The sequence below is a fragment of the Periophthalmus magnuspinnatus genome, chromosome 14 (genome assembly GCF_009829125.3).
Source record: "Periophthalmus magnuspinnatus isolate fPerMag1 chromosome 14, fPerMag1.2.pri, whole genome shotgun sequence".
NCBI classification, from domain to species: domain Eukaryota; kingdom Metazoa; phylum Chordata; class Actinopteri; order Gobiiformes; family Gobiidae; genus Periophthalmus; species Periophthalmus magnuspinnatus.
In genome coordinates this window covers 26,472,746-26,495,837 of record NC_047139.1, presented here as the reverse complement: position 1 = coordinate 26,495,837, position 23,092 = coordinate 26,472,746, and the positions used below count along the sequence as shown (strand labels likewise).

The window sequence follows — 23,092 nt, the reverse complement described above, 5'->3', positions numbered from 1 at the left end:
AGTATTGTTGATAACATGGATATAATTTATTCTATTTCTATATGAATCTCAGTTTGTTAAGTTTTTAACTGCTTAAGTGAGAGATGGAGTGAAGAGTTGTGAAAAGACTCAAAGTGAGATATACCCTGTGACCAGTCCCTATTGCCACCGTTCAGCTGTTCTTAAACATTTCACACCATGTAAGACCTATGAAAATATTTGGGTTTCATTGCACCACCAGATTTAAACAAGAACAAAAACAGAATTATATTTGTTCAGTATTAAGACTTGTGTAAAATCAGACAAAAATCATGACTACAATAGAGAATCAACAAAAAAGAGGATGAAAATATGTATGCATTTCTTTCTAAATTTTCAATATATTGTAGAACTGCAGTGGACCCCAAGTACCACCAGAAGCTGTCCATATCGTTTAAGAAAAGAATAGTATGTTTTAAATCCTAGTTTTTTTTTTTTTTTTTGAGAAACTGTCAGACATGAAACTGTCAGTTATCATCCTTTCCAAAACCCCATTTTTGTGTCACTTCAGGTAACTGCCTTATCTGTCCGTGTTCACCTGTTGTATGTGTTGTTTCCAGATTTGACCTGGAGCAGAGCCAGACTCAGGCCGAGGCACAGAGAGAGCGCAGCCAGAGGGAGAAACTGGCCCGTGAGAAAGACATCCTGACTGCTGAGATGTTTAACCTCCGTCAGCAGCTGCAGGTAAGCTACTCCCGCATACATAACCAGATGTACCCTGGCTCCCTCTCCTGGGACTCACTCTGTGCTCTTTCTGACATAACTGGGCTGTATTCGACATGTGCTTTATTGTACATCTTCCATCTGCAGGACAAGGACGCAGAGCTGTGTGCAGCTAATGTGAAAGTGCAGCAGCTGGAGGCCGAGCTACAAGAAATTTCCTCCCAGGAGTCCAAGGATGAAGCCTCGCTGGCCAAAGTCAAGAAGCAGCTCCGCGACCTGGAGGCCAAGGTGAAAGACCAGGAGGAGGAGCTTGACGAACAGGCCGGGACTATACAAATGCTGGAGCAGGTGTGTGACAAAATGATGATGTATTTTCACTGTATACTGTTGTTTTTTTTTATTCTTTTTGTCAACATTGTTATTTTAAAGAAGATTTTGTTATTTTTATCCTATAATATACATAGATCATAATTTTGAGTTCTGTTCATTGTTATACTTAATATTGACCACTGACCCTTTTCATCGTAATAAGATATAGATTTTCTTTTACTTGTTTTTATTGTGAAGAATGTCTTCATGCATATATGACCTGGAGACTGAATTTTTTGAATAATAATTTGTAATTACAGAGCAGTAGCTGGAGTTAAAAGCCTATAGCCAAATACAGACCAAAGTGCATGAATCAATCAAAGTGCAACTCTGAATAAGCTAATGATGAGGTAACATGGTTAAAAGCTCATAAAATTATATTTTGCATAATATGTCCCCTTTAAAGTTATACAAAGCTTGCCTACAGCTTCTATTTTATTGTCACAAAATGTGATATTGTGCATTGTCATTCACAGGCTAAACTGCGCCTGGAGATGGAGATGGAAAGGCAGCGGCAGACCCACTCCAAAGATATTGACAGCAAAGATGAAGAAGTAGACGAGATCAGACGTTCCTGTAGTAAGAAGGTTATTTTACACTTCTCTATTATATGACATATCAGAAATATTGTGCTCTTTTCAGGTATTTAGTATTTACATGTGTAGATCGTTATTTTATATTCTGTTCCGGTCCAAATCCTTTGTGACATTTTTGACTTTGTGACTACATAGCTGTGTGGAAATAGTGGGTAGGTGAAAATAGACATTTTTGAGCTCTCAAGCCTTGAATGCAGGAAAATACAGAATTATTCAAACATGCATGAATAAATTGGTACAGAGCTCTGAGGAAGCTAATGACTCAGGAACACCATTATAACATGGTTAAAAGCTCATAAAAGCCTATGTCCCATTAAAATTCAAAACGTGCTGTCCTTTATTGTTGTTTGTAGTGCAGACCCAGTAATTGGTTCTCTGACAGTAGGGTTTAGTTCTCATGTGCTTGTTGATGTGCCCTGAAGCTGAAGCAGATGGAAGTGCAGCTGGAGGAGGAGTATGAAGACAAGCAAAAAGTCCTACGTGAAAAACGAGATCTGGAGTCCAAGCTGTTGAATGCCCAGGACCAGGTACCCACAGTATTCTTCTATCTCTTCTCCTCTGGCCTCTGTCACTGAAGTGCATGTGATTGAGAGCAGCACTTGTATTTGATTGGAAAGAAACCGTTACTGAGTCTCAAGAGGAGCTGAGGATTTGTAAGTATGATGAAAATATAGAGTATTGTGACTAGAGGTTGGCGTTGTGTCATCTAGGTGAGCCAGAGGGACGTGGAGACTGAGAAGAGGCTGAGGAAAGACCTGAAGAGGACCAAGGTACTGCTGGCTGATGCACAGATTATGTTAGACCACCTGAAGAGTAATGCTCCAAGCAAGAGGGAGATCGCACAGCTTAAAAATCAAGTATGTCACATAAGCATTTAGTTAAGTATTTGTATTAGTGAAATTACAGGTTTAGCTTTAAAGCTCAAAAATCAAGGGTGTCACATAAGTACTTAGAGTAACTATTTGTATTTGTGAAATTACAGGTTTAGCTTTAAAACATGCTTGCTATAACATTTGTGATTAGACTAAAAATGTATCTTATTTTTTTCTCAGAATTCATAAAGAAAGCGTTTAAAGGCTCTTTAAAATATCTGCTTCTTAATAATTACTTTTTCATATAGCTTTCTCTTTTAAGATTGATGTGTGTCTCTGTGTGTATTGGTTGATGTACCTCATCTTCTCATGTATAAATATATTGTATAGTTGATTAGAGCGTAATACATGGTTTTTAGATGGGGGTGACCATATTTTAAGCCCCTTAAGGATTTTGGTAACCATTACCATTATGTTGTATTGTGTATTGTATTATATGCTTTATTTTTTACCTAGTGAAAATAAATATATTACATCTAAATGCTACTGAATATAGGGAGTGTTTCATTACCTGCATCGAGATGTGTGTGTGTATGTATGTATATATGTATGTATGTATATATGTGTGTGTATATATATATATATATATATATATATATATATATATATATATATATATATATATATATATATATAACATACAACATTTCTAGATCTATTCCATAAATGTATTCCTCTTTGTTATCCTTGAAGTTGGAGGAGTCAGAGTTCACCTGTGCAGCAGCTGTAAAGGCCCGAAAATGTATGGAGCTGGAAATGGAAGACCTGCACATCCAGATAGAGGACATTGCAAAAAATAAGATTTCGGTAAGATTGAATCAATCTGTATGTGCAAATTTATTTACACATGTTTCCACCTAACATTTCACAATCACAGTACAACATTTTAGTGATCAAATCCAGGACAAAATAAACAACAAATGCGTGTAATCAACAGAAAAGTTTGTAGATACAATCTCTTGATGCATACAACATCAAGGCATGGTGGATCTGAATCTAATCACTGCCCTTTGGCTTCTGTCTGATAGATAAATAAGTCCACTGCCTTTCTTCATCTGTTCGTTAATGGCTGCCTCATGAGAGCTCTGCCTACACTTCACTTTCACAGACTGAGGTTGTTTTGGTCTCTGGGGAGGACACACATAGGGCTGCGTGCCGATGCTGCGCTTGTTAATTTGAGCATTTATAGCCTGGGAATGTCTGGTAAATGATTTATATTATAGAAAGTATACTGATGGCCGGCGTCTCGCCCCTGAACACTGAGGATGAACTGTGAATAGGACATCACCAGTATGCTGCGCTGGACTGGCTACACATTTCCCCACCTAAATGAGCCAATTGATTACCTCCAATTGGTCTCATCCTCTAGCCAGACCGCCATCCACATTATGTTCTATTGCCATTAGATGAGATTCCAGGACTGCCCGGCTTGGCTAGCTAATAACCATTTATCATATTCAACAGCTCATGAATAAATCTTGTCATTCTCGACAAATTCTGTTTCCCTTTCACTTTGCGCAGTTGGAGGAACAGGTCAGCCGTCTGCAGAGAGAAAAGAACGATCTTCAGTCCCGAATGGAGGAAGACCAAGAGGACCTAAATGAACTGATGAAGAAGCACAAGGCTGCAGTCGCCCAGGTAACAATCTGAAAGAATAATAGTGGGAATGATGTGCATACCAGTTTAAGAGTTTTAGCAGTGAAGAAGTCTACATCAGAATTACTTACTTGAAGCTGATGTAGTTAAAGTAAATAATAAAAGTTTCAGCAACGAGGCAGTTAAAATTGTAGCAGAACCAAAATAAATCCGAACAAACAGAAATAACATAACTTAATAAAAAGCAGGTGACACCACTAGAGCAAGTTACAGATCAGATCTACAGAGAAATGACTCTATTTACATATTGCAATAAAAAACTTGTAATTGAACACAAGCATGATATATAAGGTTAATGCTATACTGTGGAACATTAAAGCAAAGCAATACCATCTCTATAGATACAAACAGGTGGCAGGGTCCATCAGGTTCATCAGAAGTTGCATAGTGCACACAAGCTGAAAAATGTACTTCATTTTACATATCTGTTACCATACACTGCAGTATCATGACAGAACACACAGTAATACTAACATTATTTCAGTCTTGACAATACTTTTATTGAAATATGACCATGAACTGTTGTAGTCTGCCAGGGACTTGAACCAGATCAGCGACCTGCAGTCCCAGCTGGAAGAGGCCACAAAGGAGAAGCAGGAGATCCAAGAAAAGGTACAAGGAGGCATTGAAAAGCTCTGCGGGCAGCTGCCAGGAACAGGCCCGCTGCCTCAACACAGCTTTCTGATTAGCCCGCTGCCTTCCACACAGGCCTTCTGACTGTGACAAAAAACTGCGTTACTATGGTAGTTTGCGTCTCTAAAGTCTACTGCAATTTGCATATAAATAGTAAGGCACAGTAGTTGCATAGTCAGGTGTTTTTTGGCATATTTTAAAAGCTGGATCGTCAGATATATCCAACAATTCAATTTGATTCTTTTAAAGTGTTCATTGGCATTTCCAAACATGTCACATGGATTACCATATTCCTAACACGGAATATTTATTAGTTTATTATGACTAGTTGGGGCAAAATTGTCTGTAAATATTTTATACAATACTTTCACAATTAACGCCCATCAAATGCTTCAGCGCTCCCAGCTAACATAAAAGGTACTTTCAGAGGCTCTGTTTTGTTTGTACACTGTGGCTCATTAATTAAATGGGTGAGGTTGGGCATCAATGCAGATTGGTGTGGTTAAAAGGTTAATGCACCTGATTCAACATTACGCTCATAAGCAGCTTTTATGTTGTTTTTCACTGAAGATGACCTCCAACTCTTCATGTGTGGATAAAATCATGTTTTTCTTTTTGGTTATGTATTCTGTCTGCACAGTCATTATTACCTAAGATGAGGATTTAGTTTCGCAGTAAATAGCAGTGGTGTTGATCATCCACATTTATTATAAAAAATGCAATTTTCTTTTTAGTGCTATATATTGAAATTAAATCTGAATTGCAATTTGAGGTGGCAAAATGATCAAATTACAAAGGCTGCAATTATTAAAATAATAGAAAATCTTCTGCAAAGAACAAAATACTGTCTTTTTATGGAACAATCTTGTTGTAGCTGTAGTTACCCCTCTACTGTTAGACCTCTACAAACCTGCACAAAAAATGTTATTTTATGCTTATGAAAACATATTTTAAATGTATTAATCTCTATAATTTGAACATCAAATAATACAGATTGTTACCCTTTTGGTGCAGCTTGTCTTTCTTCCATTAGTCTCTTTTTCTCACATGTAACAGTATAGTCCTATACATTGTTCAGAGCTGTCACAGACATCAGTGATTGCCATCTAAAGCATCTGACCTTCAAGTGGTTATCTCATCCTGGGAGGCGTCCGGTCCTGTATCCTTCCTAGTATCAAAGACTCTAAATCCTCTTCATCTTAGATGTGAAGTCGTTCATTAGCTACTACACTGTCTTTGGGGCCAGTTTGATTTCAGCGTGCCTTTTATCAGTCAGAGGAAATGTTTCTTTTTCATAATGTCTTCTTTTACTCAAAGCCCATGTTATTCCCTATATGACCCATAATGTCCTTTTCTAGCCTTTCAATAAGACGGGAGCCAGAGCTAGAGGTTAAGATAGAGTTCAAAAGCATCAAAGTAGTGTAGTGTTCAAAGTACTTAGAGATTAATAGTGTAAGTTTCATAATAACTTTAAACATTTTGTAATAACTTAAAACATTCAGGGACAAAACAGATAATACATTTTAGATTGTACTACAACTGAAATAAATTCATTCTTGAAGCTGAATGAAATATGAACATCGACACCTTTCTGAGAGACCAGATTTAGAGATTACAAAAGCATCATACGTAAAATGCCGTGTTGAAAATGCTTAGAGACTGATTCTGTGTAAGTTTTTCTTGAATGATTCTGTATGTGTCCTCCACAGCTCCATTCCCTGCAGAGTCAGCTGGAGTTTCAGGAGCAGTCGATGGTGGAGAAGTCTCTGGTCAGTCGGCAGGAGGCTAAGATCCGAGAGCTGGAGACCAAAGTGGAGTATGAGAGGACCCAGATTAAACGCTTGGAGGTAAGATTACTCTTTTTATCCTGTTTACCTGTTTATGGGCCTGGTGTTCTACTGGTGGTGACAAAGATGAGCTCTGTTCCTGTCAGCACGGGGTGTGTGTTGGCTTAAAGGTGAGGAGGTGATCATGACTATACAAGTGAACATGTGTAGAGTAAATACCACATAAAATAATATTCATGACATTCACACACTGCTTCAGACTATAGAACCTCTGTATATTTAATAACAGTTATTTTATTAGTAACTCCAGATACAGTCCAACCCAGTTTCATATTATTAGGGTTCAGAAGAAAATGAGTGGATCCCAATGAGTGGAGGAAGGAATTCATAATTTCACCAGATTTATTCATGTTGAGAGTGCATTAAACATCACATCTGTATTGAAGCAGCAGAGATTACATTCTCTTTTTCTCTGTTCGACTTGCAAACTTTACAATCTTGCTTCAGAGTTTAGTGACCCGTCTAAAAGAAAATCTGGAGAAGATGACTGAGGAGAGAAACCAGCGCATCGCAGCAGAGAACCGTGAAAAAGAGCAGAATAAGAGAGTCCTGAGACAGATAAGGGACATGAAGGAGGAGATGACCGAGCTGTCCAAGAAGGAGGCAGAGGCCAGCCGCAAAAAGCATGAACTGGTACAGCCCTGTGTGCACCATAGATAACTTCAAGTAGATAGCACTCACTAAAATGTAATCTTTTCACCAGGAAATGGACATAGAGAGTTTAGAAGCAGCCAACCAGAGCCTCCAAATGGATCTGAAACTGGCCTTCAAAAGGATAGGTGACCTGCAAGCAGCCATCGAAGACGAGATGGAAAGCGATGACAACGATGATCTTATAAACAGGTAAAATGCATTTTCAGTCTTGTAGAGTTTTATACTTGAAAGTTCCAGCTATGCAGAAACGAAGTGCAATAATCTGCTTAGTGTAGAACAGCAAGTTTTCATTTTCAAAAGGCTGTCAGTCACGACCTAGTCCTTTTTCGTATCTCCCACGTTGCCACATCAAATCCTCGCTAACCTCTTTTGTACTCCCACCAATGCGTTTAATTTGATTCCTTTATTTTGTCTCTACTGGTTTCCCATGTTTGCACAGAGGTTGAGAGTTATGCATGCTGTGAAGTCACCCAGGTAAACAATTGTACAGGCCTCTTCAAGAGATCAAATATATATATACTAGCACTGTTTGAAAGAGATTCATCTAATTCACTATGTCAGCCATTGCGTTATGTTGTATTATCTTACTGGGTACCACTCCGAATTGTTTATGCATCTCACTTTTTCTTTTTTTCTCCCTGGCAGTTTGCAAGATATGGTGACAAAATACCAGAAACGAAAGAACAAAACGTGAGAATGAAAAATGCATGTTTTGCCTCTCACCCATTTTAACAGCATGAGGGAATAATGCAGTATTACTTTATATTTGCTGTGTGGATAAGGCATATTTTTAAAGAACAGTGCCCCATGCAAGTACTGTGTGTCTCTGAAAAGAAGGATGCCCCTGCTGTTTCATTTTGATTTTATTTCATGCTTTCAGTTGTTTCAGGTGTCTGCTCACAGTCTGCTTGGTCGCAGCTTATAAAATATCAAACAATATAGTAATAATTTAGATTTAAATAAAAGCATTTACTTCATTATTACCTGTAATGAAGTAAAAAAACACAAAAAAAACTTGGGGCTTATCTTTTCATAGACCTGACTTGTAAATTTACTAGGTTAGGGCTTCGATCTTATAACACATCCTTAGGGCACACAATCTGCTTGTCTCCATGGAGAGATTCTTACTTTGCCTTGAACATTCTTTACTTTGCCTTGAGCGAGGAATAGCATAACATTGAGCTATATCCATGGAGAATGAAATGTTACACCGTGCTGCTTTAACTTAAGCCAAACCAAACCCTTCAACCTCACTCCTACTTTGTTTAGCCAGAGCAGTTGAGAATATGCCTGAACTGCAGCAAATAGTAATTGACCTGCTGTGATACTGCATCATTGTCTCCATGAACATCAGCCGCCATCATCATTTTGCTAAATTTGAGCCCTCTTCAGAGACCTTCATCTTCTGCATTTGTTTGAAATCATGGCTGCTGCTGAATCCATTCATTCCCTCAGTAATTTTCTCCTGCTACCATTCCAAATCACTCAGAGCAAGTTAATGCCAGTTCATTTGGGGAAAAAATGCTTTACAATTTTTTTGATTCCCAAAATGTGGATCTTGTTTTAACTGGCATTTGAATTTAAAGATATAGATTGATTTAGCTTGTCCAGCCATTTTGCATAGTGCATTATTCGTTTATCCATAAAACAGCTGTCTTGTTTGGAGCTTGTTTTACATTTCTGATACATGTTTTGAAAATTCATCCAGAATTTACCCCTGAACTACTATGCTGAGTATTTATATCATTGTTACTATATCCAAGTCCAGCGTACAAGAAATGGTCCCATGCATGCCTGCACATTAGATAAACAAGTGTAATTCCATGCATGTCTTTTCCTAATCTCCTTTTCTGTGAATAGTGAAGCACTTTATATTCATATTGTTACAAATGATCACCTTGGGTAGCTCAGTAATGCTTAGTCATCAATCTGAATTCTAATTGTGTTTTCAAAAGCTCTGTGTTTGACTAAAATCGATTTCCAGGTATTTTGTAGGAAACAATTTGTAGCTTGTCAAATCATTTGAACCTTTATCCTAGTATATAGAAGTGTAGCCCTTAGTTTAATGCTGACACAACCGTTACAATCTGCAGGCTTAACCTCTGATTGCTTTTTTTGAGAAATCAGCATTGGGCTTGTTATTTCTTTTATCGCCCTTTTCTGTTCAAACAAATCAAGAGTGCCACTGAATTTAGTTTGTCTTTGTGCCCCTTAGTTGGAAAAAATGCTTATGTTTATTAAGAAGTTTTTTTTTTGTCCTTCAGTGTGATTGAATTAGCAGAAAGATAGAACCAAATTGTTTTTCTTGTAATTTTCAAGTAAAATGTGCAAATAGATGATGTACTCTCGCGTCCTCGGATCGTCTACATGTAATGGCGGCTCAGAGACTGCAGTGCACAGCCGTGTAAATAACTCGCCCATAGTTGCTATTTGTTAACTCCAAGCTAAAACTAATTTATGTCATCTACAGAAATAATTACATTGCCATAATTTAAATGAAAAATACCACAGTTAGAGAAGCTGCCCCTGATGGTATGCAAAATGTATGCACGTTTTTGGCCCGATATAGTCCGCATTTAGATATTATCCTACTCGGAAAGTCTCTCAGAAATATCTTAGATGATACGTTGTGTGAAATGTGGCTTTTTAATATAGGTGAAGTCGTAATAGTTTTGGTAAACATAATCTGTTCTATCTCTGGTGATACTGGTGATTACTTTGAGCCTGTTAGACGTACAACCTGTGTAGAACAGCACATCTATATCCATCCATCATTTGTGCCATTACATAATTACCCCAATCGAAAGACTCAAACCTGACACCTATACTTTTCAAATATAGTATAGTAAGTGTAGTATCACTGAGTGTAAGCATTTGTGACAGAGATTTACAACCACTGCTGCCCAATTGTCAGAAGCGATTAATGTTCACTTCTAAATTCTTGGGGCTTCGGTTGTATCTACGAGCCTCAGGACTGGTTAGCTACTGCGTGAGACCAAGGACAAATCGCTTGTGACACCATTTGCAAAACACTCAATTGCAAGCCACCTTTTATTTTGTTTATGTGTGTTCTAGTGAGTGGGGGATAAAGGGGATCATTTAGCTGTGGGGGGTTTCACTAGTTGTTTGTGCAATAAATCATGCTAAAATAGGGGGGATTACTGTGTAGGCAGTATAATCAAGTTAATACTGATAATGAAGCTATTTGTTTCATGGAGGGATATTTTGTGTGGTGGTGTAAGTCTGACATATGCTGCATTATATCTGATCATTGTAGGTCAGTGAATTTAGGCCTGAACTAGCTAAATACCAGTTCTAGTACTTTCTTGACACAGTTTTCATATTTATGCAAAATACCTGGTTGAAGATGAGATTGTCTCCTTAACACTGGCTACCTTTCTATGATGAGTAGCAACACTAAGTAACAATAGAACCTCTGCTAACAGAGTACCAGCAGTGCCATCTTTTATGAAAATGCTTTTAAGCAACCCACCAGAAAGGAGCAGCCACAAAGAGGACACTTTGTTCTTTAGAAAACCAGAGTGAATGTGAAACACAATGCACAGTGACACAGCAAATAGTGTGCAGTTCAATGGGAACAGAGACACATGTCTGCACTATGTGGACAAATGACTGGACTCAACACTCCAACTCCACTGGCAGGTCCAGGTATATTTACTATTTTGGTGTAAAGACTTTACGCATGGTAACATAAGCTTATTTCAGGCAAAATATATGTTATTTGTTGTGCCTCTCGTAATGACAGTCAGCTGTCACTATGCACTTGGCACAGCAAAATCTTTAATTCAACAAGAGTAAACAAGGTGTGGATTTTAGATTGATGAAACATGACAGTTTGAAAGCTGCGTCAGGTAGGAACATAAATAACTGTAATTCTAACATGACAGGTCAAGCATACTCACAGGACTGTCATTTATCACCAAATGTAATCTTCATTTAGGAAAACATTCATCCAGTCCTGTGCCTTTAAAATATACACAAAGTTTTCTCTTTTAAACAAACTCAAATCACCAATAAAAATGAAAGTCAAATGTGGCCTTCACAGCATCCTTGAGCTGCTTTTAAACTGTAATGTGGAATTGATTTTCACACATCAAGAATATGCGAGCGCCAATTCTATGTTTGGAGAAGGGTGTGTTGAGAGGTTGAATTTTACATCAATATATCCCACACATTGCAACCATTAAAGCAACACTGATGTGATTTCACTCATCCATGCCATTTCCTGTCACATTAACCTTCCCTCACAATGGGATGCATAATTCAAAAACATTCACCGCTGATCGGAGACAAATGAAAGAGGATTGACCTTATCCAAGTGGGATCTCCTGTGCTTTTTCACTGGGATCCAGGGGTCTGCATGTATTGATTGTTATGTCAGGAGTAAGGCCACAAGGCTGTCTCATGGCTCCACTCCAATAACGATCACTAAGAGTAGGTGACATGCCACGCAGATGCTCCCAGCCCAAAAGCAGCAAAACAAGTTAATTATGCCTCCCAGTGCATCATCTATATTCTGTCCAGATCACGACTTTCCCTGACTCTTTCACATCTGTTTATCATTCGGGGCTATTTTTACACCACTGGCTATCAAACTAATTGCATTTAATCTGTTAGAATTCTAACCTCTGCACCTTGAGATTAAAATTAACATTCCATTAATTTTATGTATCAACAAACCTTGAAAGTGGAATGTTAGACACATCACTGCATTTAGTACTTAAAATAATAATGTTTTTTGTTCCACAGTGGAGATGAGACGGAGACAGATTCGGAGGTGGAGGATCGTGTAGATGGAGTTAAGTCTTGGCTTTCGAAGAACAAAGGCACCGCAAAACCTCAGTCAGAAGAAGCCAGTCTGAAGAGCACTAGGTCAGTCCAATCATCCTTATGCATCATGACACATCACCACAGCACATCTCGTCACTAACACTGCGATAAAACCTGCAGGATTTCCAGGATTACTCAGGGCACTTTGCTGCAGACGGACGGGTATTTCCTATGATTAGGTGTCATTGCTCTCTTCCAATAATCTGTCTAATGACGGGAGGCAGAAAGGGAAGCGGCTGCTGTCAAATTTATTGAAGTGGCCCATGGCGAGTTGGCACGCCTGCTAAATGGTGTCTAGCCTCAGTAATATTGCCTTCATCCCTGGCTGATTACCTCACTTACTGTGTACTGTACATAACAGCAATCAGCAGGGATGAATCTACCCTGGTCCCAAGGGCAAAATGAAAATGACAAATTGGCGGTCTAACATCGAAGCCTAGTGCCAAAATCACTCTCGCTCTATATGCCATGTCCTTCTTTCCTGTGGTTGATTGCTAGTGTTATTTTTCTCTAGATATGCAGCAAATGCAGATGTTGTTGATGTAAAAGAAGGTAAAGATAAAACTACTGATGGAGGCAAAGATGGAAAAGAAGTTGAACCTGTCCGATCAGTGTCAGTCATGAGTTCACTAAGCTACAGGAAACGCTCCAACCTCAAGGACTCCATAGGGGGCACTGGTGATGAGAGCTCACTCTTCAGCACTCTTAAAGAACAAATGGACACGCCAGACCACGCCTCTATCCGCAAATCCAAGTCCAAACCCGGAGACCTCCAAGACGACTGGAAAAAGAGCCAGGCTTCAGACGACCTGGATGACAAAGGTTCTGTCATCTCCATGGCTTATTCTGAAGCCACCAATCGGGCCAGGAAGAGCTTCGATTCCCGTTGGACTTCCAAAAGTAGCCCTGAGTTCGACAAGGAATCAGTGGTCTCGTCCGTCAGGCTTTCCACCAGAAGGGGAATGCTAGACATGGACGATGATGACAACAAGTCCACCATCAGCAGCGTTAGCCGAACAAGTCCTCGCTCAATCCACCGCAGCTCCTCCTGGAAAGACGAAAGACGTAGCAGCTCTCGTCTGTCTCTAGCGCGCAGCTGTGGTCTTAGTGAGTTTGGCCTCCATGTTGACGACGACGATGATAGTCGCAGTGTTGCATTCACAGAGGGAGGCACATCAGCTTACAGCCCACGCTCTCTCAGTCGAAGTTTCTCCAACCCAGGTCAATCTTCCACAACTGATAGCGCTCTACCAGAATTGTCTGACATCAAGACTGTCTCTCACCGAAACTATTTAGACCCTGATCTAGAGGCTGCAATCAATGAAGTGCTAAGTTTCAAGCCAATTAAGTTCAAACGCAGCAAACTTGATGAATCTAGTGAAGAGGAAGACGATGATAAGAAAAGGGAAATCAATCGAAAGAAAGATGATGAAGGATTAGGTACTTCTAGTTCGACTTTGGATTACAGAAATCGTCCATCAAGCACTCTGAGCACCAGCAGCTCCAGAAGTCGCAGAGACAAAAAATCCAAAGTCTCTCTATCTGATGATTCTTCTTCAGATGAGAGACACAGTAGAAAGAGCTCTAGGGGGAAGAAAAGCAAAAAATCAAAGAAAAGAGGAAAGAAAAAAGTCAGCGAATCTGAATCTTCATCATCTGAGTCTTCATCAGAGTCGTCTTCAGGGTCCACCGTCTCGTACCGCAGCTCCAACAGTGTGAAGAGAGGGCCAACTAAAGGATCTGATGATGAGAGGGAGTCAGTAGGGCCAAGTAAAAAGGATAGCAAGAAGAAGCAGAAGAAAATGGACAGTTTGGTGATGAAGTACCTCTACAAGCCAGACAGTGACTGAGCCCACACAAGCAGGTGACGCCTGGTGTGCATATATAAACAAGAAGTCCACTCGTTTTGGCTGATGCATGCCACTACATTTGCTTTGTTCTTGATTGGTGTGGTTTGCATTAACACTAATAAAAAAGTATGTGTGACTGGATTTTGCAGCAGACATAGTTTAACCATCTGACCTGTATAAAGATATCCAAAATCATTCTAATACAGTTTATAAACCCTAACCTTAACCCAAAAATATTTCTTTATCCAACATATTGTCTCTAGATAGTTTCTTTTTCAAAAGCACAGTCACTTCAGATGCACACTATAACTTGTGCCTCTTTCTGCCACCATAAGCCTCTCAGGAAGTATATTCTATGTAGAAGAGGAAGCAAAGTACTTTCTATTTTGTAAAGATAAATTGTGTCTCTTGGAGTGCCAGTGCTACTCCTAATGATGTTTTTATAGCCTCCTAAGTACAGAGTCTTGGTATAAAACAGTGTCTAGTGTTGTAGCGCTAACAGATGTTGAAAATGAGACATCTTGTTCAGTGAAAAGAGTTTAAAGATGTTCAACATGACTGTTATTTTAGTGGATAATGCGCACCATAATTAGCAAAAACTAAAACTAAATTTAGCTTTGGGGTGGGTTGCAAAGGCCTATCTGTTTAAAAGAAATGTATTGACAGTCACAGCATCTGCCTGTCCTCTGTTAGTCTGAAACACGCATGCCAAAGTGAGTCATTATTTTGGGAGGACAGTTGCCCTTGAACACTCTCTCCAGTGGAGTATTAGCCTCTGCATAAATAACACAGAAGTGTTAGATTGGATTATTATACAAGCTCATTTAGGCTAAGGTTATTCTGTAATGCAGTTTTATAAAAGTACTTTCATCATGAGAGATGTTTTGAATTGATTTCTAGTACACAGTTAAAGATTTTAACAAGTCTTTTAACACTTAATCATAGACAAAAGAATGTATTATTTATTATCTAATATATTTGACACATTTTACTATTCTCTCGTAAGTTTTCAGCATTTCACACCAACACAATATTTTGGCAATGAATGGGTGAAGTTTGACACCAGACACTTCCCCATATGTGACACCTCTGAATACATAAGTTATGCATAGCAGCCACAGTGAGACTTCTGTCGCTGAGCTGTGTGTTGTCTGCTTCAGGCTTACATGGAATTGGCTTTCCACGTTCCATAATGTTTTTATAGAAATAATATTTAGACTTTTTATTGTCTAATAGAAAAACTAAACAGACACTAAATCAAAGTCACAATAGTTTTAGTCAACCAAAAAGTACATTTTAACTTTGATAAATTGTATTGCATTGCTTCATGGGAGATGTACAGACCTTGGACAGAAAAATTAAATTCAACTGGACAAAAGTGAAGACATTTTGCCACTCATCCAAGTGGGTTCTGGTCAGATTGCTGCTGGACACTGCCTTATGTCTGTCTGAAGGGAGGAGCTAACTACAGCGCAACTAACACATCTATTTGTTTGGGTGTATTGTATTTCAATGAGCTGTGAAACGTGCTCACTCTAAAACTTTTGTCCAGTTGACAGAGTTGATTTTTTCTTTTGCTATTGATCATACCTGGACGACTGAGGGATTACACAGATATTTTTCTTGGAATTTTGAGTTTGTTTGGGGCTGTGGGTTTGAAAAGTAGAACTCGGATCTAGTCTCCACTTTTTTCCTTTCATTCATTTCTGTTTAGGTTTTATTATTTGACAGAAATAGTACTTTTGGTTAGAAAGATTTACTGTATGTCATAGTTACTAATAGTTTCAACAGCATGGCAATAATCCCTGATCCTAACTAACAAATAGAGGTGACTCATTTTGCTACCTTTTGTGAAGTCAGTATTTGTGTTAGTTTTTGTCCCAGTCTGTATGCACTATTCAAATGCTTGATACAGATTTCTATCTCCATGGAGACCTGTTGTTTACTGCTGAGGGAGTAGCTTAAATTGCTTGTGGTTTTGCTGTACCATATTTTAATAGCAACTTTTTCTTCTTTTTCTTCCTATTCTGTTTTCTAGCCGATAACGATCTTATGGTGTTGTGTTTTTTTGTTCCCCACAGCCCTCCCGTGTGCCAGAGCAACCCGGTTTTGGGCAGATCTGATGAGGAAGACGAGGTGGACAAAGACTCCAGCAGGCAGTCCCCGAGGCACAGCAACACCATAGACCAAACTGAGGTCACATAATGCTTCCAGACACAAAACACATAATTGTACTCTACAAACTTTTCAGCGCCTCTAGAGACAAGGCCATTTTTACACCATCATTTGCTATTGTCAAACATACACTGCAACATGAGAGCTATCAAAGCAACTTCCTGTCACTACTTTATGCTAAAAAAGCAGATTTAAAGGCAACTTTTAAGCTCTCGCCTGAACTGTACTGTCAGAATGTTGAGATAGCTTCGCCAAGAGGATTTAGATAAGCCTTAACCAAGAAGGGCCAACCAACTATTAGGAGCGCTCTTATCTCCCTGTACTTAATGTGGAGGAATTAACCCATTTGCTATTAATGACCATCCTCTAATGGGCAGCAGTTACATGTACTGATTGTTCACGGGTCAAGATCTAAGCCGTATGTATGACATGTGAGATATTTATCATTGAAAGCAATTGGCACTGGATGTTGATGGCTAATATGAATTTATTTTAAAGAAATTATCTATGTTGTAAGTATTTTGAGTATGCATTTAATATTAGAGTATTTTAAAGTAAGATTTGAAAATGTATTTCTAGGTAAGGTTTTACTGGTTCACAACTTTGTTTTTAATATTATTGTAGAAATGAATTTGGTGAAGCAGAGGGATACATTATTTCCCTAAGCCCTTTTTTTAATTACTGCAGTCCTGCTAAAATAGAAAATAAAAACATATCAGACAAGTTGAGAACCACTGAAACAGTTAAATATATAATGTGTTATTGCAGCATTTTTGATATCATTGATGCAAAAAAAACTTTATGGAGTGACTTTCCAGCAACTTTATGTTTTTAATAAGTTTTTGACTTGCCTTCACCTTTAGTTAAATAGGCACAAAAAATCTATATTTTTTGAGGCTTGTTGTGAACCTTGAAATAAGGCCAAATTGATTTGAGCAATAAAACTTGGTCCTTCCAATTTGTGGTGCCAAACTGAATATATTTACAAACTAACTTACTTTACAAATGTATAAAGAGCTCAACAAATAATAATCTATAGACTCACTGTAACACCTGCAACGGCTTCTATAATGTATGATTAAAAAGTTGTAGAGTAAAACTGCTCAAAGTAAAAGGTGAGACTAGTTTTGTAAATAAATAAACATATGAATAAATACAAGTTTGAGTGAGTTACCATTACAGAGCAGAACCACTTTTAAAAACACCTTTGTACCAATGTAATTTTCTCCTCCAATTCACATCCTGTATCTGATTTCAGAGCTGCAAACAGAATTGTACAACGAAGCATGCAGCATTTGGCCTTATGGAATAATAATGACGATCTAGATAACGTGACCTTATGAATTATAAACTCTATTTAAATACACACAGGTAGATATTAATGGAGGCCGCGCCCTATATTTGTGCATAAACCCACTAAAGCCTCAAATGTCTGACTTCCTATTTGCATATCTTCCCAGTAGAAGGTAATCTGCATTTCATGTCTGCTTTCTTTGTCTGTTTTAGCCTCAGAATATTCATGTGAAAATGCTGAAAACTTTGATGTGAGAGCCTCTTAATAGAGAGGGGTTAAGTAGGTAAAAATAGAACAAGTATTTATTGATTTTTTCATACAAAGTGACATCTTAAATTGTTGTTCATTTAAATCATCTGTTACCATGACCTTGAGAGTGAATAAATACAGACTTTGGTTTACAAGTGCTTTGTTTTTGGATTGTTTTGGCTCTGTAATTTGAATAGAACTTATGCAACTAGGACGTCATAAATAATCAAAGAAACACTTCCATTTAAAGAAGACATTATGATGTTTTTGGGGTATTTAATTTATTAAACAGTTACATATATAGATCATTATTTAACATGTAGATCTATGATGGCTTAATTAATCATAGTTTACCGAATACCTTTTCAAAACTGCCTTTTAATGGGGGTATTTCTTTTAATAGTTGTATTTCACCATATGAGCAGCAGATGTTATTTATGTTTTTATTGTTTAAAAACGTGGGAAACTGGCATTTTTTTAAGCAATCATGCAGGATAGTACAGGTTTACTAAATCAATTGAAACAAATACAACTTGGAGTAAGTTCATGCTGATGGAACAACGTTAAAGCTTAAAGTTTTCATTAATGAATTTCTCGACTTATGGGCTGCCATCATAGGAGTTACCAATTATATACATGCTACACATTTACAATACTTTGAATCTATGTCTTATTATTCCGCATGATAAGACACACCATACAGATTTGGCATAAACCCATCTGAGTTTCCCGATTAATTTTAGCTCGTCTCCCTGTAGCATCTCATCACGCCCATCCAGCTTTCCCAGGAGTCCATGGAGGAAGCAAACAATTCATATACACTGATTAATTCGGAGCAGTTGTGGAGGCAGACTGCAACGATTCTCACTCTACCTCAGCTTGTTAATATGAGCTGCACCATTCAAAACCAGCTCGCGGCAAAATCTCAAAGATAAAATAACCCTTTTCTTCTACAATGGCGAGGCTTACGGATCCAAACATACTAATAGTTCCTATTGCCACCTTGGATGACATTGTGAGGGTTCTCTTTTTCACAATATTATCCAGCAATCTGAAATCCCCATTCTTTACACAAACTATAGGCCAGTGCCGTTGAGATTTGGCTGTAATTTCACTTCATCCCCTGGGCGTCTGCATGTTTCCGCTTAAAGGCTTTCTTTTTGAGTGACAGATTAAATTTGGGGCCCGATTTTACTTATTTTGGCTTGAACACTGTTTCACAAACCACTGGAGCAAGAAGTCATTAGCTCAACAAAGCCAAGCAAGTCGATGTTTACGGTGCCACCCTCACGCTTATTTTAACTGAATGGTAAGGCCAAAGACGGTTACTGCTGCGGTATGAGTAACCCTGCTAAGAAATATCATAGGGCAGAGACTTACTTTCTAAACAAGTTATGTGCAATTGATTTAAGTCTTAATGGTTAAAAGAAGCAAGGACACACATTTTAATTCATCTCATTCATCATATTGTGGTGGTAGCATCTGAATGCTGCCTTTTCTCCGACTGTTTGTGTCTTCTTGGTTAGGAAAGGTTCAAAGTCTGTTCAATGGAGGCTATAAAATATAATAAGAATTCAATGTGGAATTTGAACTCTCATAATACAAACTAGTGAAAAATAAGATGAAAAATGCCACTGGTGGAAAGAGTACTAGTCATGGTTGAAATGTGCTCAGTTACAAGTAAAAGTACTGTTAAAACATTTGTAACAGTATTTGTAATGAGTTACTTTCCACTTCTGCAGGCTCACAAATGCATCTTGCTTTTGGATGAATTTCCTGGAGTTTTAAGTGAAATGCCCTTTGCAAATCTGTTTCAGAGTTATTGTTTCACACTTTTAAGAATGAGTCACTGGACAATTGATCTTTTGAAGTTGTGGCTTTTAAACCAGCAGCAATAACTTCTCAAAATCTACTCCAATGACCCTCCAATTTTGCCCTTTTCTGAACAACCCCAATGAAATAGTTTGAATGTGTTGATCAGTCTTCATCCTCCTCTATTAGCGTCTCCGTCTGCAGCTCGACGTCTGCTGTCAATAATGCCTCTGATTGGAGACTGTGGGACTGAGCCTGTAGGGACCAGGTGAGGAGGCTGCTGCGCTCATTTGCAATTCGGAGATGAAAAGACACAGGCGAGTGTGCTGCTTGGGCGCTTTCTTTGTTTGCACATATGATTTCCACTCTAATGAACACTGCACAGTAGTGGGCCCTTGTAACGAGGCTCAGAGGTAGCCTCAAACATTGTTTACATTTTGCATAGGTCTTCACCGGGCCTTGGGACCAATAAAAAACATTTTCTCTCTTTTTAGGAGTAAATGAAGGAGATCATTTTCAGCACACCTGTTTGATTTAATCCTGTTTACAGGATAATCTTAAATATCTTGTACTGACACACAGCCTATGTGCTGAATTGTCTTGGGTAATAATATTTAAAAATTACAGAAACAAATAATAAACAATAAACAATTTGGCTCCTTTTATCTGTACATTTCTCATACTGTAGAGTAAGTTAAGGTTGTGATATATTAGTCACATATTGTCAATTGTACAGTTTCTCAGAAACTGGATGTTTTTAACTAAATGTTGTTATTTATTGTAATTGTATTTATTCATAATTCAGTAACTACTTCTTACCAAGTCCAACCTTTTAAATGTCCTGGCACAAAACAAATCTTGAAATAAATGAATAGAAATTCTTACAGAAGCAAAGTGTTCATGAACATTCTGAATGTAATATTTGTGCCTGTATCTTTGCTCAGCAGTTTGCAGGTGGCTCCTGCTGCGCTGGGAGCTGTGCGGTGCTCAGTGTCCCTGCCAAAGGAAAGTGCTTGTCCCTGTCGCTCTCCCTGCCTCATGTGTGTGGCTGTAGAGGCTGGGAAATGAAGTTGCTGGAAGTAACTTCCACTGGTCCACAGTATTCGAAAACATTCCATTTAGAGAACTGCAAAAATACAGTTATGCCGCAAGATGTTATTTTTCTTATTTGACCTTGCCATTGAGTGTGTTAGTTAAATAGGCACAATTCCAATTCCAGGGTTCATAAAGTCGACCAAAATGAGTCTTTCAGAATTTGCTGTGAATATTTGGTCTGACTTTTCCTTTTCTGTTATTTCCATCTTCTATCTAAGGGTAATTATTCTGTAGTCCCATATTGATACCCAGTCAAGTCTTCTATATTAAAATGTAAATGTATTCTGAAACTGCAGTGTACATCCATGTGGACTAATAGCTTGTGTAGCTGAAACAGATGGGATACTGTGTTTGTGTGGGAGAGCTGTAGTGACACACTTGAGTAGGGCATGTTAGGAGCAATATAGTAGCATAGTAGCAATAGTTGTAGATCAAGTCAGTGAGAGTTTAGAGAGAAAACTCTTTTTGGTGTTCACTTTGAGCGACTTTGACACATACATTAATCTACGTGGCTCCCAGTGTCCACGTGCACCTGTTAGGAGTGCACTTCTAATGATCCTTGAATCTCCAAACACTACTCATAACCATGTGTCATGTTGTTCCCTGGAAGCTGTCCAGGTCCACTTTACAGCCAGAGCAACCACAAACACAGTATTAACCCACATCACATTTTTACATATAGTATATTCAACGTATGAGTCTGAAGTATTTTCTTTTTATCTGTCAATCCAACACTATCAGCTTTTCATAATCATAGAATGTGTGGCTTCACACAAGAAATTCCTGACCGTATTTGTTGGCAAGTTCTTATTAGTAGCAGTAGTTTCATATGATTATACATATTGTTTGTTGTCTAACTTTTAAACAACTTGTGTCCCCATTTTATGTTTACTTGTGTCTTATCGGCCAAAAAACAATTCCCAATGGCAGCCATACCATCTTGAGAATGCCCGGTCTTGGATGCTAAGCAGGGTTGAGCCTGGTTAGCACTTAGATGACAGAGCTCTGTTAATACCAGGTATCGGAGTTGTTTGAGCAAGAACTTTTTCCCACCGTGCCTCCAGAGTCCATGTACAAATCAGAGTAATGTATGAATCAGAGTGCAGGGAGTGAATGCAAATGCGGGAGAACTGATGTGTGTCTGTGTTTTGCAGGATGTATGTGCAAACCAAAATACGACAAATACAATATGTAATAATAAATACTTGAGTACTGATTTCATTTTTTGCCACAAAAAATGTGAGCACAAAACACAAAAACACATTTAAGTGACCACACACTTTTCTGTCTGAGCACATATCTTTTAGAATGAAATGTACTCGCGCTGGTGCCAGTTCCCGGCAGCTTGGTTCATCTCCGCCACAAACTCAGCAACAAACTGACAAACAGCAGATATTAAGCATGCATCTAATTGTGGAATATATTAGTTTGACTCATGAACAGATGGAAGTCATTGGTGTGTTTGGAGTCACTTTATCCAAACCCCAGGACACTGCACTGCATCAACGTCCACAGAACACATCCCTCTGAAGTGTCATCTATTTCAACTAATACAAAAGCCTAGAGGTAATTTGGCTTAGTGCTGGAATGGTGTCATTGAATTTTGGCAGCGGCTGAGTACAAACAACTGTAGATAGCAGAAGCATCATTTTTGGACTCGTGCCATTTACAATATGTAGCACTATAGATGATTCATGGAGTGACAATCTGAAAATTAGGTTATCGCCATAGCAATAAACAATTTAAAACTAAAAAAATATTTGGTTGGTGAAAAGCCCTCAAAATGGCATCTATAAAGAGGAAGCCGAAACCCATGAACATAAGTGTAATGAGCCACTATAGGCAAACTTTTTACAGTTTAGCGAGGATATTTCAGAAATAAATGTGTAATAGTGTTAGAAATAGCCACGGTGTCACTTTTTCTGTCAAATGATAAACTTGAGTACTCAAACTCATACTCATTTCAGACTAGGGGGGTCAGATATTTCCCACTTACAAGTTTTGACCTCAGAGTACTCCAGCTGAATTAACTTGTAGGTACTCAATATGGCTTATACTAAACTGTAGACTAAAGAAATGTAAATGCTATAGGAATGTCTCAAGGATGTTAAATAACAGAATATTGTCAAATTTAACCTGTAATAGCTGTTTACATAATTTATGTGTTGGTTAACCCCTCAGTCAGACTCCAGTGTTAGTCCCTTGACAGTCTCCCAGTTTACGAATAGGAATTACCAAATATCCCAGTTACTAGATGCCTGGAATGCACCATTAATATTAGAGTTTGCAAGGCATATCTTTTTTATCCTAATCATTTTTAGCATCTACTGTATGTTTTGCAAATCCAGCTCAGATACAAGACCCCAGTTTAAGTCTGTGTATTGAACAGACATAATTAGAGAGTTACTCCACTGCCATACAAACTTTTAAAAGTATCGCCTCTCCGACATATTCCCAC

General features: G+C 38.3%; 1 protein-coding gene across 1 annotated transcript in view; it reads left to right on the top strand.

Annotated features, from left to right (window-relative positions):
* LOC117381329 (unconventional myosin-XVIIIa-like) overlaps nucleotides 1-17,883 on the top strand; it is a 46,474-nt gene extending 28,591 nt beyond the window's left edge. The window contains exons 34-48 of the mRNA XM_055226409.1: nucleotides 579-702; nucleotides 829-1,029; nucleotides 1,527-1,637; nucleotides 2,069-2,173; nucleotides 2,357-2,503; nucleotides 3,212-3,325; nucleotides 4,040-4,156; nucleotides 4,703-4,786; nucleotides 6,517-6,654; nucleotides 7,102-7,287; nucleotides 7,358-7,497; nucleotides 7,954-7,998; nucleotides 12,079-12,201; nucleotides 12,674-14,023; nucleotides 16,091-17,883. Of these exons, the coding sequence (XP_055082384.1) occupies nucleotides 579-702; nucleotides 829-1,029; nucleotides 1,527-1,637; nucleotides 2,069-2,173; nucleotides 2,357-2,503; nucleotides 3,212-3,325; nucleotides 4,040-4,156; nucleotides 4,703-4,786; nucleotides 6,517-6,654; nucleotides 7,102-7,287; nucleotides 7,358-7,497; nucleotides 7,954-7,998; nucleotides 12,079-12,201; nucleotides 12,674-14,009 (2,971 nt within the window). The 3' untranslated portion in view covers nucleotides 14,010-14,023; nucleotides 16,091-17,883. The remainder of the gene's footprint in view (nucleotides 1-578; nucleotides 703-828; nucleotides 1,030-1,526; nucleotides 1,638-2,068; nucleotides 2,174-2,356; nucleotides 2,504-3,211; nucleotides 3,326-4,039; nucleotides 4,157-4,702; nucleotides 4,787-6,516; nucleotides 6,655-7,101; nucleotides 7,288-7,357; nucleotides 7,498-7,953; nucleotides 7,999-12,078; nucleotides 12,202-12,673; nucleotides 14,024-16,090) is intronic.
* Nucleotides 17,884-23,092: the final 5,209 nt, after the last annotated feature.